At 37.6% G+C, this 16,788-nt stretch overlaps 1 protein-coding gene across 4 annotated transcripts in view; it reads left to right on the top strand.

Annotated features, from left to right (window-relative positions):
- AUTS2 (activator of transcription and developmental regulator AUTS2) overlaps positions 1-16,788 on the top strand; it is a gene marked incomplete at both ends in the record, with an annotated part of 1,071,450 nt that overhangs the window by 279,802 nt on the left and 774,860 nt on the right. For all 4 annotated transcript variants that reach the window (XM_084249185.1, XM_084249186.1, XM_084249184.1 and 1 more), the window contains one exon: positions 3,956-4,168. In XM_084249185.1, the coding sequence (XP_084105311.1) occupies positions 3,956-4,168 (213 nt within the window). The remainder of the gene's footprint in view (positions 1-3,955; positions 4,169-16,788) is intronic.

The following is a 16,788-nucleotide window of genomic DNA, read 5'->3' as shown; positions in this document are numbered from 1 at the left end:
GAACCACCTCATTTTGAAATTCAAGAGTGGCAGAGAAAGCCTTTGGTAGAAGATTGTAATTTGTGAGAAGGGAAAGTCAAGAGCAAGATCATCTATTTTGAAGAAAGCTGGGTGTTGAAGGAAATTGCTTTGGTTAGTTGGTCTCTGAACCTCTCAGCATATGCGCTGTTGTGACCCTGCCCTCCATCACCAATGACCTAAAAATCACATAATTTCAACTATTCAGGAAACCTACTCTCGTCTGTTGTGCGTAGCATGTGCACTTACCTCTTCTATTGCCAGTAAATGTGTCTAAATCTTTTTACCTCACAGCCAGTCTTCTGTTGCTGGCTGGCTGGCTTTATTGCTTTCTTTCTTGAATGCCTTGAAGCATTCTTTTCAGATCTCTTCCTTATCCTTCTGCTCTCCTCCTCTTTTTCTTCCCGTGCTTGTTTACTAAATGCTTCCCTTGCTGGTATGAGGCATAGTCATCTTATTTTCAGAAAGCTAATTCTGACGGACAGGCCATTAGTTTTCTTTGGGAATCATGGTAGGCCAACGAATCATCAGACTTTTGAAATTCATCTAGTCATTGACCCTGAAGATTTGTTTATCAGATAATTTCTTCCCTACCTTTTAGTCATACTTTATAGACTGTCCTAGTTCCTGTAAAGATACTACTCTTATATTAGTTGCTAATAGTTAGTTGATGGTGAGGTGGTAGGTGGATATATATGTGCAAACACATGTATGAAATTGTGCGAGCAACTCTTTGTAATCTTATATAATTAGTTTATAATTAATTGATTTGTCTTAGTGTTTATACTGTAGTTTTTGTAATTCTTTCCCTCGAGGCACTCAATAAAAAGTTCAATAATTATTTTGAAGGTAGTAGGCAGTCAGTTAATAGAGGCAGTAAGGAAACAGTAGCTGGTTTATTCAGGAATTGTACCAAAGGGCCTATACAATAATTCATAAATAAGGCTAAATCTTTGAAAGAATAATCCCTCATATTTAAAATATAAATCTTTTCTTTTTAAAGACTGTTCTTACTACTTCAGCTACCACCTCTGCACACAATTTGATCTTCTCTGTCTCTTCCTGGTCTACACCCTCCGGAGTTGAAAAATCTCAAAATTAATTGGAACTAAGATGATTGTGCTGCTGTTTCTAAGACTTTGGCAGGTCTCTTACAAGCTAATGTCACGGCATGGGGTCCATTTGCTCTGTGCAGCTATTCTGCGGGTACAGTGAGAATGCCTTGATTAATATGCTACATGAAAATAAAATGGATTTGGAAGAAATCATACCATATTCTCATAAATATTAATTCACATTTGTATGGAATTACACATAATTTTCAATATACTTTGGAGCACCAAAGAAGGAGATTTGGTCTCCAAAGAGAATGGTACAATTTTTTTTAAAGCACAGTTGATACTTTATAAAATATCATTTGTTTATTAATCCCAATACCACATGCACATGATGTAGGGCAGTAGTAGGTGACTGGTATTACAAAGAAAACTGTTTTTTGCCCTGTGGGGAGTTTATCTATTACTCTTAACAATAGTACAATTTAATCATATAGAAGCAGTGTAAGATGGAACTCACCTGACTGCTTCTGCTAAGGTTCTCATTATTCCAAATATATTTTCATGATAGCTGACTATTTTGGTAACACGTGAGGCTAAACACAGACTAGTTTGAGCTGAACAGATGTCTCACATAATTGACTGTGGTTGTAGATACAGTACAAAGGAATAAATATAGCAGAGACTTACATTGAACATTTACCATAGTTAGGCATATAAACATGGTTTTGAGTCAGGAATCAGTGACCATATGCACTTGCTTTGATCTCTCACCTTGTTCCCTAAACATTTTCCACTACTTCCTCATTGCTTCAGGATAGCTGCCTCACCAATGGCAGAGGGTAAATCATCTGCAGGAATAGCAAGTAAAATTTAGATCAAAAGCCACTCATTTACCTTATAAGAGTGTTATCTTTGATATCTTGCTCTAAGGATAAGACCTTTCTCTTTTCTGGGGCTTCTTGCTATTTTTTGCAATCTTTTTTTGTGTTTGGCATCAGTGCCTGCTAGGTTTTTTTTTTTTTTTTCCTGCTCTAAACAGCTTTTCTTGGTTGCTTCAGTCTGCGTTAGATCCCAAGTTAGCTTGGGATATAAAACCACTGTTGTGTTTTATAAGTTTGTCATTTGTTAACTTTATCTAGTAAGCATAAATATATATGTCACCTATTATTTGCTTTTCTCAGCATGTGAAGCATTACTAAGATGAAGGATACATAGTCCCTGCCCTCATTTTTTCAAGGGTTCATGCTGCCATCTGCCTCAGGGCCTTTGTACAAGCTGTTCTGGCTGTTGTGACTTTCGGAACTAGGTCAGAAGGCATTGATATCCTCAGTGCCAACCCCACCTCTGGACTAGACCATTTTCCTCCAGGTTTAGCACTGCTTTTCTTAAGAGCAATTCAATGTGCAATTATATGTTCATATGGTTTGATTAGTATTTTTCTCCTAAATTCTAAGGGAGACGGATTTCCCCCAACATGATTGATTCCCCACACCTATAGGACTGTGCTAAGTTTGTACTTGGCATATATTGGGGACACAAAAAAAATTTGTTGAATGAGTGAATGAGAACAGTGTTTCGCTTTATAACAAAGGTATTCTCAAGAGGACAGCACTGCTAAGACTCATTGGACTAGAAAAGAAAGAGGTGTGGAAGGGACGGCTTTCGAGACCAACTGGAAGCAGATGTAAAATAGGTCCAAGGTTTCCAACTAATGACAATGACTTATTTTGGGAAAGACGTTGAGCAGCACTGTATATGTCAGGTTGGAAGTGCTGGGATGTTGGGAAGTAGTAGAAAAGCTAACTCGTTACCTCAAAAATATTGCTGAGAAGAAGAAAGAATGAGTGATATTTTGAGAAGGAGATATAGCTACAGGAAAATTTTTATTTTGCATTATTTAATTTTATAAAAATTATGATCATAGAAACTTTGAATTTGTGTATGGAATGAGGCTCCATGAAGGAGTATTTTCAGTATAGTTTATTTACAAATAGAGTCAGATCATTTTCAGTTTTAATGTGTCCAGTGTCCTTCAGGGTCCAGAGGCCACCCGCATGAATCATATCAGGTCATTTGTCCATTTTGCATGTGGGCTCAGAGTTGCAGTAACTTAACCCAAGTGTGGTAATGAGTAATGTCAGTGTCAGGACTGTAACCCAGGTCTTGGTATCTCAGTCTGTTCTGAGCTGCCTGCAGGCACAGAAAGAACTCTCTACTAGGCTGTGTGGTCCGACATTCCCTCCTGTAGTTTCTGCAGATGCTGCTCCCTATTCTAGAACATCTATTTATTACCCTTTTCCTAACATTGTTCATCTAGGTGATTTTTTTTTTAAATAAGTAGGAATTAAGGGCGCTTGGAGAAACATGCGGTAAAAATACATGATACGTTAAGGAAACATTTAATCATATGAATTGACCATTTTATTTTTCTTACTGGCTCATATCCACTTGATGCTGGTATGTTCAATCTCTGCTGTTTTTTTGAATTGTGCATGCACTTAATACTCCATTTCCCAAAACAATCGCTTTCCCAACTTGGGAAATGAGTGTATTGAGCACTCACAGGGAGTGACATTGTGTTCTAGACCCAGTATAGAATCAAATGGAAAGCCACTCTCTCCCTGGTAAGCAGGTAAATCACATTTACTGGAAAGATACTTTGTGCTTTGTTGTGTTTTCTGCCAAACAAGAACAGAAAGGATATATTTGGAATCTGGCATTGGCAGTGAGGAAAAATTGAGAACCATAACTCTGTTAGATATTCTCATAGCTCACGTTCCTGCCTCCGTCTGACCCTCCTCTAATAGCCCCATGTAGCCTATAAGTTGAGTATGACCATAGCAACCTATGTAACCACGTTTCCTTTTCTTTCTCTGCAGAAAGATGTAGCACTTAAGCCTCAGGAACGTGTCGAGAAACGCCAGACCCCTCTGACCAAGAAGAAACGAGAAGCACTTACCAACGGCTTGTCCTTTCATTCCAAGAAGAGCAGACTCAGCCACCCACATCACTACAGCTCAGATCGAGAAAATGATCGTAATCTCTGCCAGCACCTTGGGAAGAGAAAGAAAATGCCAAAGGGACTCCGACAGGTAAGGACGTCTGGGTTTGTTTTCTATGGCTGCAGAATCCCTTCTACGGATGCCTGCTTTTCTATTGTTCTTTCTAACAAGTTGAAATTAGATCCACTTGGTGGAAGGCTAGAGGACTACCTTGCAGAACTTTGTGATTGCTTATAAATTAATAGACCATACCAAACTCAGTGTTATGATTTGAAACTTCCACATGGTACCCTTTTAGTCAGCTCTTTGGTGTGTAACAGAGGTCGATGCTTGTGCTACTGGTGTTAAACGAAGACTGACTCATGCCGTGGTTGTAGTCTCGGTAGACTGGCTGGTAAGGTAGGAGGGAAATCTTTATAATTAGGACAAACAAAATAGACAGATTTTGTCACATACACTCTGTGTCTCAAGCTTCTCAAACTAAAAATGGTTTATGTAAGTAGTGCCTTGTACAAAATTTCTATTTTCCAAGGAAGCTCAAATATTGTGGCAGGTAGGAGAGCAGTGGTGGAGAAATCATTTGCCCTTCAGTTCCTTAGTTGTTCTCCATAACCCATAATTCAAGACTACTTTGTAATCTGCTGATTGTATGAAAGTCTTGTAGTGGAGCTTACTGGTCTGTTAATAATTAGGTTTCAGTGATCCACAAGAAAATATAGCTTGTGGCATTTGGGGAGCCTTTCTGCCTGTGGAAATCCCCACATGAGATAGATTAATAATGAGAAACGAAGCTGTTTATAGCAGTTTTTCTGCACAAATCCAAAGGCTTTAGTGCCTACTGAGTTACCTTTGTCCTGGGTATGTTTTGTTTTTGGCAGGACCAAGGGTGGGATTGACTATCACTTGAAGGAAGCAGAGGAAGGGAGTGTGGTTCACAGAGCAGGTGCTGCTAATTAGAAGCTGAACAGGTAATTTCCAGTTTGCAGATGTTTCTCTGCAGAAAGGGGAAGACCTGGGATTATATAAAACAGTGGTTCCAAAACCTCACAGATCATTAGAACCTATCGTGAGCCTTATTAAACACAAATTCCTAGTCTCTCCCTAGGACTTACTGAACCAGAATTTCTAGTAGGTGAGGCAGAGAAATTTGTAGTTTTAGAAATTTCCAATTTGATAATGATTAGTCCTTTGGAAGTCATTCTTTATAAATCATCAAGAATATACTTTTGGTGATGATTTTTAGTTAAAAGCTTGGGAGAACCAAAAACTTGAGAAAACATGTGAAGAGGTGGGTCTCAGGGAAATGTTCCCAAATCTGACACGTGAGTGTTTCTGAAAATATGTATGTTCCGGAAACGTACTACCTTAGTAGTACAATAGTATTATCATTTATCTCATGTATGGCACATTGCAATCATGCAGTGAGGGAGCTTGTGTAGTACAATTTGTAATTCTTACAGAATTGACTAGTTAGTAGATTATGACTACTTTGCACATGGGAAAACTGGAATTCAAAGAGAAAATGTGTCTCGTCTGAGGTCCTTTAGCAAGGAAGGACAAACATCAGGGTTAGACCTAGGATTCTCCAGTTTGCTGTATCTTCCCTATATAGTTTGCCTTCCTTGTTTCAGAGAAGGATTAGGTATACAGAAAAAGAGAACTCGAGTAACAGCATGGAGGATGGCGGGGGGGTGTCTACAAATATGTTTAGAAGTAATGTGAGTAGTTTGGTCCGAAGAAGTGGTTTTGCTCTTGAAAGTGTTATATGAAGGTACAAGAAGAAACTGGATAAACAAGAGATAAGAGAAAAAAGCTGGAGAATTTGAAAGAAAAAACATTTGGATAAAGCTTTGCTTTTTCATTTTTTATATTTCCTTTTTTGTGGGATGAGGGAGGAAGTGCTGGCTTCTATAGAAGGGCGATGTTCTTGTGTTCTGAACCTCTCCCTGTGAGATATGTGAGAAAAGTAATTATTCCTAGTGGAGAGAGGTTGCAGTAGAACCGCTGCCTCTCCCCTTAGGCTCTCCCTCCCTCCCAAAGGAGTAGAAGGAAGGCTTCTTACCCTTTCAGGTAAGAAACCAATTTATTTCTGAGCCTACACTAAGCTGTGATTCTTCATCCTTGACTCTCTTATTCCCACACTTGATCTTACTTCTCTATTCTCTGTCCTCAAATTCCTTCTTTCTATTTTGTCCTTTGGTGAAAGAGTTTAGAATCATAAAAGAAGGCTAGGGCTTGTATGTCCTGAATTTGAGTAGCTTTTGATTCTAATAGTTGCCCTTCTGATTCTAATGGTATTTGAAATCAAAGCTATCCTTGTTGTAGGGAAAATATTTGAAAAGCAATTATTTTGCCTCATTCTTTGTGAATCACTAGGAAGGAAAGACTGACTCTTACCTTTGTTGACATAAGCAAGGGTTTTAAAAACAAGTGGTGTTTTCTTATTCAAATCAAGTGTTATTTTTCTAGTAGGAAGGGAAGCAAATGATAATAGAGATAAATCCCTAATACTTTTCACTTGTTATAATCTACAATTACATGTGCTATTATGAACAAATTATTTTCCATTGCTGCCCATCTATAGAATGAGAGGTTTGAATTAGAATATTTCTCAAATTTCTCCCTCTTTAAATTTATGAGTAACACAGAACTGTATAGTGTTATTGAGATTTGTGAAGGAAGACAAACTAGGCCTGAAGGTAATTTAGCTTTGGCGTCTATAGCTGATGGGCTCTGTGAAGACACTGAAAGGAGAGGAGTGAGATGATTCCTAGTAGGAGGAATAGCACAGTTAGTATTGTGTCAGCCTACTTGTGTGACAAGTGCCATCTGTTGTGTGATCATTGGTAGAAGGTGGCACACAAGTGTTTAGTGGTCACAGTAGATGTTCAAAAACTTGTGCTAAGAATATTTAGGATTGCTTTCCTGTCACCCTAGATGTCCATACACATTATGGTCATGTTCTTTTCCACCTTTGCCTCTTATCAGATAAGGTGCGCCCTTGAGGTGAGAAGTAGAGGAGAATTCCTAAATTATTAGATACTTGTTTAGTGCCTCTTCTTGCAGGATTTATAATCAGAAGAATTGCTGATGAAAGAGGGCAGAAGAGGGTGAGAATTTAGTCTATTTTTAACTTGTGAGAGCAGGTGAGGTTTACTGACATCTCATGACGAGATTGTACTTCCGGATCGGGAATTTAATGTATAGCTTTCCTGTCATTATGGGAGATGTTACTCCTTAGTGGAGAGGAAATAATAAGTTGCTTTTTTTTTCCACCTAAGAATCTATTGAAAGCAACTAATCTTTTTACTGTGAAGGTGCAATTATATACTTTTGTAAGAGAGATGTACCATACTAAAATTGAACAGCCTTTCCTTCGCTTGCCTGATTATAAAACCTCAGTTCTCATGATGTTTATCCATACTGTTAAAAGCAAGCTTTTTAACTGGCACTTAACCATCCCAGTGGAACTTACTTGTTAGATTATGTTTTTAAGTATAAATACATACTGCCTTAGAAGATGCTGAGCTGGCAATTGACTTGTAAAGTGGCTGCACTTTTTTACGTGGTAAATTTCAACATTTAATTTCCAAAGGGGTTTAAAAAATGCAGAAATGAACAAGTTAACTGTTACACAGAAGAGTTCATGTCTCTCTGAGCCCCAAGCTGTATATTTTTCCTACATAGAACCATGTGCTCACAATGTAAGCACTCAGATGTTATATCAAAAAAGTTTTTTTCTCTAAATAATAAGGATATGGTAGGGTTTATTTTCTTCCTTACTTAGACTTGGAAGTGGGAAAATCAAAACATAGGTTGCATGGTCCTTTCCATAAGGAGTTTTATTATCTAATTCTGAGGCTAAGTCACAATGAAACCACTGGTGAACACAATGGAGTTATGTGTTGCTGTTGCCAAAACTTCTAGCCAAATTATGACTTCCTCAGAAGCGTTTTGGAAAACTTAACCCTTCCTAGAACTTCGAGTGTAGTTTTCTTTCAGTAAATCTAGACAGTAGGGGATGCTTTAAAAATATAATACTTTGTAGTTTAAAACTCCGAGAGAACAAAGGGTTTTTAAAAATGGAGAGGCAATGAGGAAAAGTTGATTAGAGTTGAGTGAGCACTCAGATTTGACTCTGAATCGATGTTTCTAAATCTCTACTTAGTCTACAGTCTGTCCTTTCTCTATATTCTAGTATGAATTGAGTGGACATAGACTTAAGTGAAGTAGGAGGGATTTTTAGGTTATGTGAACTCTTCTAATTGAGAGACACTGATGTGTCATCTAAATCAGTCCCAGAGTTTCCCTCCTAACTGAATTTTAAGTGACCAAAAGTCATTCATCTAAGGACAGAAATTTCCCAAGAAAGAGGCAACCTTTTGAGGATTTTTCCATTGAAGGAAAAAGTGAAATCATTTGGGAATTTTTCAGGAGCTTAACCTTGAGGTGGGAATGGCTTATGTGGTTCAAAAATCTTTATACAATTTGATTTGGGTGGGCACTGCTTGTAAGAATGGAAATTTGTTCCTTCTCTGAAAATTTAGTATTGGTGGAGTCAAACTTGGTGGAGGATTTCTAACTGACGTTGTACATACAGACACTATATGCAGACTTGTACGTTGCAGATAGCAAAAATGTGTACTGGTTTGTAGGAAGAATAGAAATTGATCCCAATATTAGGCCTTCAAAATTAGAGCTTTTATCAAAGGTGTGGGTGGTGGCGCGTCTGCTTTGTATGTTGGCACTGCATGTTGGCTTTATTTGGAATAAGTGGTTGTTTTGGTGGAGAGGGCTTAGTTTTTCTACAGTCTGTTTTTCTACAGTCCCAAAGGAGCAGTATATTCCTCTCTCTGCTTTTTCTCTGAGAGTATTTGCTAGCAAAGACTGATCCTTTCTTGCAGTGGATCTGACTTGGATTGTCTTAGGACGTCTCTTGTGACATTTGTTACTGATAGAAATTAACTTAAGAGAATTTATAATGGAAAACTTTGATTAAACAGATCCAGCTCAAGTCACATTTTGGAAGATCTGCTAATTAGTTTGGGGTAGAAATTCAGGCTAAAATCACACAGGTATTTATCTAGCTTGACTCTGGAGCCTGCAGGATTTTGGAAATCAGAGCATTTGAAGCAATATAATTAGGAATTATAATTTAGTAATGAAAAGACATATACTTTGCTATGTGCTCTTTCACAAGTGTATTGTAATGATTAAATGACTGAAGGTATCTTCAGCTAGCATCAATAAATAGGAATTGTAATTAAATTGTTTTACTTCATACCTCAAAATTTCAAGTTTAATGTGTTAATTGGCATTTCATTTGCTTTTCAAAAATTGTAAGGTCTTGTGAAGGTTACAATCTGAGATATTAAGTATAATTTTAATTTTTTTCTCCTTATGAATTTAAATTGCATATTCCTTTCCTTTTGCACAGTCTACAAAATTATGAACAAAAACACATGGGGGGAAGTGAAGGGGGAGATTGACTTATAATCAGTCAGCATCTTGAATGACTTTAAGTAAGAATAAGATGCCCGGGTTTGAATATCTGCTTATTGAGAAACCCCTATCCTGGCTTCTCTCTGGAATTAGTTGTGTATTAAACTGTAGGTATTTGTTTGTTTTTCAGAAACTTGTGATTAATATAATAACTATATGAAAGGTATTTTTTTAAATATGGGCATTTGGAAGCAATGATAGTTTATTCTGTAAGTGCTGGAATTTTTGTTTTGTGTCTCCTGATTCCATACATTGGTGTCTGGGATTTATTCCATCAGCCCAGAAAGTTGGTGTAAGTGAGACTGAGCATCACTTGACTTTGCGGAAGAGATGTTGGAGTAATGGGGCCAGTAATCATTTTTATCCCAAGTAACATATATAAATCATTTAAATGAAAATTTAGTAAAAGTTTAGTAAAAAAAAGATATGACCTATCGACTACCATCTCATAAAACCTACAAAGAGAAAATAAACTGAATTGGAGAAGTAACTGCAATTAAAAGAAAGGGCAATAACTTAGCTTAAGTCACCCTGAGACCTGTAGAAATTGTGACATTCGGGCCTCCCTGGTGGCGCAGCGGTTGAGCGCTGTGTTGCGAAGCTGCCCGCAGCCTCTGCAGTGCCGGTTCAATCCCTGGCCACCAGCGAGCGTCCCACATGGCGCGCTGACCTCTCCTGCCACCCGCTGTTCCCCTCAGCCGTGTACTTCAGTCCTTCTGCCTGCTCTGCTCCCTGCTCTGGCTCTGGTGAATTCTCCCACCCTCCCGCGCTTCTGACTGTACCCATTGCTTATATAAATAAATAAATCTTTAATAAAAAAAATTTAAAAAAAGACAAAATAAGAACATTCCAAGATGTTGAAATAACATTGCATTCATAAATACCCTCTCCAATTCTCTGCTTCCTCAACTCAAAAAAAAAAATTAAAAAAAAAATGTGGCATTCACGAAATCCCAAAGAAAGAATTCTTCATGTGTATGTAGAACTTTATTAAGGGCCATTTAGACCCCATATATTATTAGAGTAATAAGAAGGACAAAGCAAAAGGAATGATTCTCAATTCTTCCTACTATAAATTCTTAACAATCCTAGTGATTGGAGGGTGTGAAAGGCAATTTTTTTTTGTGGTTTTAACAAGATTTAGTGACTACACTTTGATAAATGATGAGAGTAGACAGGACTCCTGATCTTTATTTAAAATTGTGTTTTTGTCTTAATTTAACTCTTCTTTCTTTTTCTGATGATACAATGTTATCTTCACATGAGCAGATCTTAGCTCCAGAACATGGAATAAGCCTCTCTGTGTTCTGCATCCTAATGTCTGCGTACAGCAGTTCCATCCCCACACAAATCTGTGCATGACAGGTAATGAGTGGGAGATGGCAGTGGGTGGGTGGCTGTGTGGTTGCAGTGGTGTTGGTGGGGAGCCGAGCAGATGGTTGTGATGGCCACGTGTTGCGAGATTCCCGTGGGAGTTGATGGTGGTGACAGGCGACTCACAATGTGCTATTTACAGTTTGGGTTTGCAGTCTTTCAGTGACATCTGAATGCTCTTTAGCAACTGCTTTCATTACTGCCTTTCGAGGAGCTGCTAATTGAAAATGAAATTGTGGGTGGGCTCTAAGGCAGGCACAGGCAACTCTGTGGTAAATGTTACTTGGGAACTATTGTTTCCCCCCTAAAAATTTGTAATTCTTTTTCCAAAGAAGAAACACCAAAGGTGCATTTGAAGATTCAGGACATGCACATAGGATGAATGTCGCATCCTATCCAGGAGCCAAATGTGTACTCATTGGGCTGGAAACCAAGCCATCTGTGCAGGGCTCACCTGCATGTGGTCCTCTTCAAATGTGCATGTGTGTAAGGTGGTTCTTTTAAGTCTGCTAACGTCATGTAGTGGTTTCTTCGTTAGCTTTTTTGTAAGACATTATCCATTCTTTTTGCTGTTTAGTTACTATTCAATAGAAAATGACTGATCTCTTGAACTTTGAGATACTGTGTTTAAGTTCTTGCATATAACTTTTCCTATAAACCTGTTCCTATCATACAATTCTGGTGAAGACAATTGGGTCCTGTAGACACATGGAGGCAAGAGAAAGATGGTAGATTTGATTAGACTTTGGCATTAAATGATATTCTTGGTTCTCTATGGTAGCCTCCAGCTGCAGGATTGTCATTTGTACCTTATCTTCAGAATTGTTAGCTTAAGCATCAGTAACATTTCTGAAATGGTAGCTTTCCTAAGTGTTTATATTTTGAACTATTTTATTGCCCATTCTCAGAATAGCTTTGCACAGGGAAATCTTGTGCTGAACAAGGAATGACCTCTCTCTTAGAAGTGCTGTTAGCTCTGTTTTTAATTAAATATGAAGATAGATACAATATTGCTGTATTCTTTTTAGATTTCCTTTGAACACTGCAGTGGAAACTATCTCAGCACATACTGAATTATGTGCTTTGTTTGAGTAGGACTGATATTTGCTTTTAGAAGAATCCCAGAGGCTCAGGCTGAGGGGACCGTGGTGACACACCCCTTGCTGTAACTTAACCCTCAATCCCATTAGACATGCTTTGCCACAGGAACCCAACTGTTTTTAATGCATTTGAGGTATGGTTATGTCCTAATGATATTTAAAGGGATCTGTTTTGGTATTCTAAAATGAATTCTTGAGCATTGCCTATTGATGCAAGTGTTGATGATTTCATACCCAGAAAATACAGCAAAATTCTTGCTGGGGCTCTGGGTCTTTTCTTAACTAGGGATATCATCCCAATTTTAGTGCTCACAAGCAGAGGAGACCAAAATGTCACACAAACACAAGCAAATCCTTTAGGGACTCTTGGTATCTCCCACAGGAGACCTGATGTGCTCCCTTGTGGCTGTTGGAATAGTTCACCTGCATTCATTGATCACAGCTTTGTAGAAGCTGCCCCTTCTACGTGTCTGTCTACAGTGACACTGTTGTAGCAGGTCATACTGTGATCACTGCACCTGCCTTCACTTGGGAAGCATTTGTGCCTCATGTTTTGAAATCATGTAGCACAAAGCTGGACAGGCCCTAATTGCAAGTGATGGTTCTGAATGGCTGAGATTGGCTATAATTAGATTTGGAAGCAATTAACTACATTTTATGGATAGGGAACATACAGAATAATGTTTCTCAGAGGGTAGTCTTCATACTAACCTATGTCAGAATAACTCTGAAATTTTATTTAACATACAATTTCCTTGGGATCCCTCTTCCTTGTGGAGTCAGAGTTCCTTGGGTAGGTATGAGAGTAAGGCACCAAGTTCCTTAGATGGCTTTGATGCAAGTGCCACATCAAACTTTTCAATGAACTGAATTGTACTTATTAATTTTAGAAAAGGGAAAGGGAACATTACTACGTTTGTAACAAAATTTGTGATAAATATTTTGTGTGATAATTTTATCTATACTCAGACCATATTATTGACCTATACATTTATCAATTGAGTTCTTTCCAAAATATTGGCAGAAAAAATATTTCAACTAAATGATACAGGTATTAAATTATAAAGAATGTTTTCAGAATGACTACTTTTTAGTAAGAGCTTATTTATAACCTTGGTAAAATAATTATGTTATATTCTTTTCTACTGAAACCTAGGTTTCCTGAAATAGCACAGCGTTTTTATACATGTTGTAACTAGAGATCTTTTACTATTCTTCCTCTTAAGTTCTACTTCCTTTATTTTGAACACCATGATGGTCTTGAGCTCTTATGATTTCTAAGCTTTATGAATCCTCCATATTACAAACTGGTGGTATGCCATGGCAGTCTGAACTCAGGTACAGGTGTGAGTGAAATCTGAAAATACCACATGTGTATCACAGGGCCAAAAATATTAACTGCTTCTTCATTACCAAGAAAACTTAATAAAATATCACACTTAAATTTCTGGTTTCGGTTCTACAAATATAAAATATATTTTCATTTCTAAAACCAAACAAAAATGCTCAGAAGAATTTTGTTTAAGTAGCAAAACCCACACTTATGATTTAACAATTGCCTGAGGTGTGTCAATAGTTGGAGGCATTTGTTTTTAATACATTGCTATGAGACCAGAAATGTTGCTTCCCTGGAGATGAGTGCAAAATGATCTCCCTAAGAGTTGCTAGTGAAACTATCATACCTTATAAAGAAGACTATTAGTAGTGACTTTTGATTAAAAAACTCCTATCATTAAATGTCCCTCAGAAATCATAAGGATGATAGGGGAAGCCTCTGCCTCTCAAGTGAAATATAAAGCTGGGGAACAAGCTGAGCACATGTTGCTGGGAGGTTGAATAGTACTTTCTGAGACTTCAGTAACCCACTTTTATAATTTGTCTCCCATGCTGAGACTCTAAATTTGTATTTATCAAATGAATGTGCCAGCAGCGGGGATAAGAAAGTGTCTCGGGGTATGATTGTAAGTTGTGTGAGGAGGGGGGTGCTATTGGATCTCCTGGGGAATACATGCGACCTTTCTCATGTTTCACATTTCTGTTCTTTTGCCCTTTTAATCTGTTCTCCATACTATGTATAATATGATCTTTTAAAAACATATGTTTAGTCTTAAAATTCCCAGTTATAAATCCTCTCATTGGCTTCTGAGTTTATTCAAATTATAATTGTTATTATTACTTTTCATATTTTTTTTTACATCATTGTTCATTTTTAAACAATGTTTGCTCCCTCACCCCCTACCCCTGCCCCCAGCTCAGGTGTAATCCCTATAGAATTTCCTTCAGACTCTTATGAGCTAAGGTGCTTAGTTATCCAGCACCCTGTCCCTTTAGTTTACCTTGTGTTATCCACTTGCTCACCAGTTCCTACCCCTCTGTCATTTCTTCATTTCCTCCAGCATGTCAAGTTCTTTCCACCTTGCAGCGTGGTCCTCCTTCTGCCCCTTGCATGACGGGCTCCTTTTAATTCTTTAGGACCAAGGTGAAATGTCATCATCTCAGAGAGGCTTTCCCTAGCCAAGTTGTTCACCCCTGCCTGTCATCTTTTCTCTTTGCACTCACCTTTTAAATTTCCTAACACACCACACTTTATTACATGGCCTGATAATTTTATTAAAATTTAATGACTTCAGTGCTTTCCCCAAAAATGCCTAAAAAAAAAATCATGGGCCACACAAATGGTATATTTTCTAGAAATGATTTTGCTATGGTTACAAACCCAGTTGTAACCTCTTACTCCTGAACTCTTGATATTGAAAAGTTACGTTTCTTGCGAATGGCCAATAGGCATATGAAAAAATGTTCAGCATCACTTGTAATTAGGGAAATGCAAATCAGAACTACAATGAGATACCATCTTACACCAGTGAGAATGGCACATATTAAAAAAAAAATAGCAACAATAAATGTTGCCGAAGATGTGGAGATAAAGGAACTCCCCTGCACTGCTGGTGGGAGTGCAAACTGGTCCAACCACTTTGGAAAGCTGTGTGGAGATTCCTCAACCTACTGAAGATGGAGCTTCCATATGATCCAGCAATTCCACTCCTAGGTATTTACCCAAAGGACACAGAAACATCAATTCCAAAGGGCACCTGCACCCCTATGTTTGTAGCAGCACTATTTACAATAGCTAAGCTATGGCAACAACCCAAATGCCCAAAAATAGATGACTGGATCAAGAAGATGTGGTACATATACACAGTGGAATACTACTCAGCAATCAAAAAAGATAAGCTCATGCAATTTTCAGCAAAATGGATGCAGCTGGAAGGGATCATGCTTAGCGAAATAAGCCAGAAAGAAAAAGAAAAATACCACCAGATGGTGTCACTCATAGCAGGAATTTAGAAAACCTAAATAAGGGACCAGGAAAAAAACTAATTATAATAAAGTAAAAATCAAAATCAACAAGCAACTCTAAACCAGAGACACACTATGGGGGTGGGTGGGGTGGGGATAGGTGGGATTACAGTCAAAATAAGGGGCTGTGGGGATTGTATGGGGACTATAACCAAGATGAAATGCGTGCATTGTGCAAAAATGAAAAATGATGTACAAATATATAAAATAAAAAAAGAATATTTACCCACAGAATTAAAAAGACAACTCACAAAATGGGGAGAAATACTTGCAAATCATCTATCAGAAATTATAAAGACCTTTTAAGGCTCAACAACAACAACAAGTCACATTTCTGTTGAGAGCTAGAACTTTATGCTAATTTACATAAAGCAGAAACCCAAAATGTCTTATCACTTAATGTCATTTCTGTTCACTGGAAGGTAGACAATTATTGTCAATGCAAGAAAAACTATGGATATCCTGAAATATTTAAAAGGAATATTTGAATAAAAATTTAGGTCTCACATTTATAGTGAGAATACCCATGGAGACTGTACAGTGAATGATCTCAAAAGTAGATTATAGTGTTTCCTAATTTGCTAGCAGGTTATTTTTTTCTTCTGAAAGATAATTTGTAAATTGATTTTGTTATTGAAATTCCTACTTTTTAAGAAAGTGTTTTTTATGGTCTTTTCCCAGTGAATGTCTCAAAAAATTATTCTATACAGTCCACTCCACCTCTCACACTACTCACTTTTCCTTAGTATTTATTAATTAAATATTTATTGACCATGACCCACTATGGACAGACAGAACTCTAGATGCATGTAGAAAACCAAACTTCAAATGTCTTCCCTGGTGGAAGTTATCTTTTGGTGGATTTGGTTCTTTTAATTGCAGACAACTTTGTTTTAAATGTCTAAGCCAGACATCTCACAGCTTCATGTGCATAAATTAATGTGCTTATCATGAGTTTTTTCTTTCTATCAGGATTGTTATAAGCTTTTCTAACTCAACATGGCTAATAGTGAACTCCATTTCTGCCTCATCTTCTGTTTCCTCTGTTAGTTAATATGTGCACCATCCACTGAATATTTAGTTCATAAATCTGCTTGTACTAGAAGCTGGGAATCATATTCCTCTTCTCACTTCTCATATTCACATATCCTCTAGCTTTATGTCCTGTGTGTTTCTCAACTGTCCCTCTCCATTTGCAACTTTCCACCCTTTCTGCCACTGCTTTGGCCTATGTCATGCTCTCATCAGTGGCTTCTTACTGGCTTCTGAGTCTCTCCGATACCACTTTTCTTCAGTCCATTCTCCAAACTCCTTCATTGTAATCTTGACAAAATGCAAATTGGATCATGTTACTTATATGAAAGTGTTTTCATT

Source organism: Talpa europaea (assembly GCF_964194135.1).
Source record: "Talpa europaea genome assembly, chromosome: 12".
In the NCBI taxonomy this organism is placed as follows: Eukaryota; Metazoa; Chordata; class Mammalia; order Eulipotyphla; family Talpidae; genus Talpa; species Talpa europaea.
This window is presented reverse-complemented; position numbering and strand designations above follow the sequence as displayed.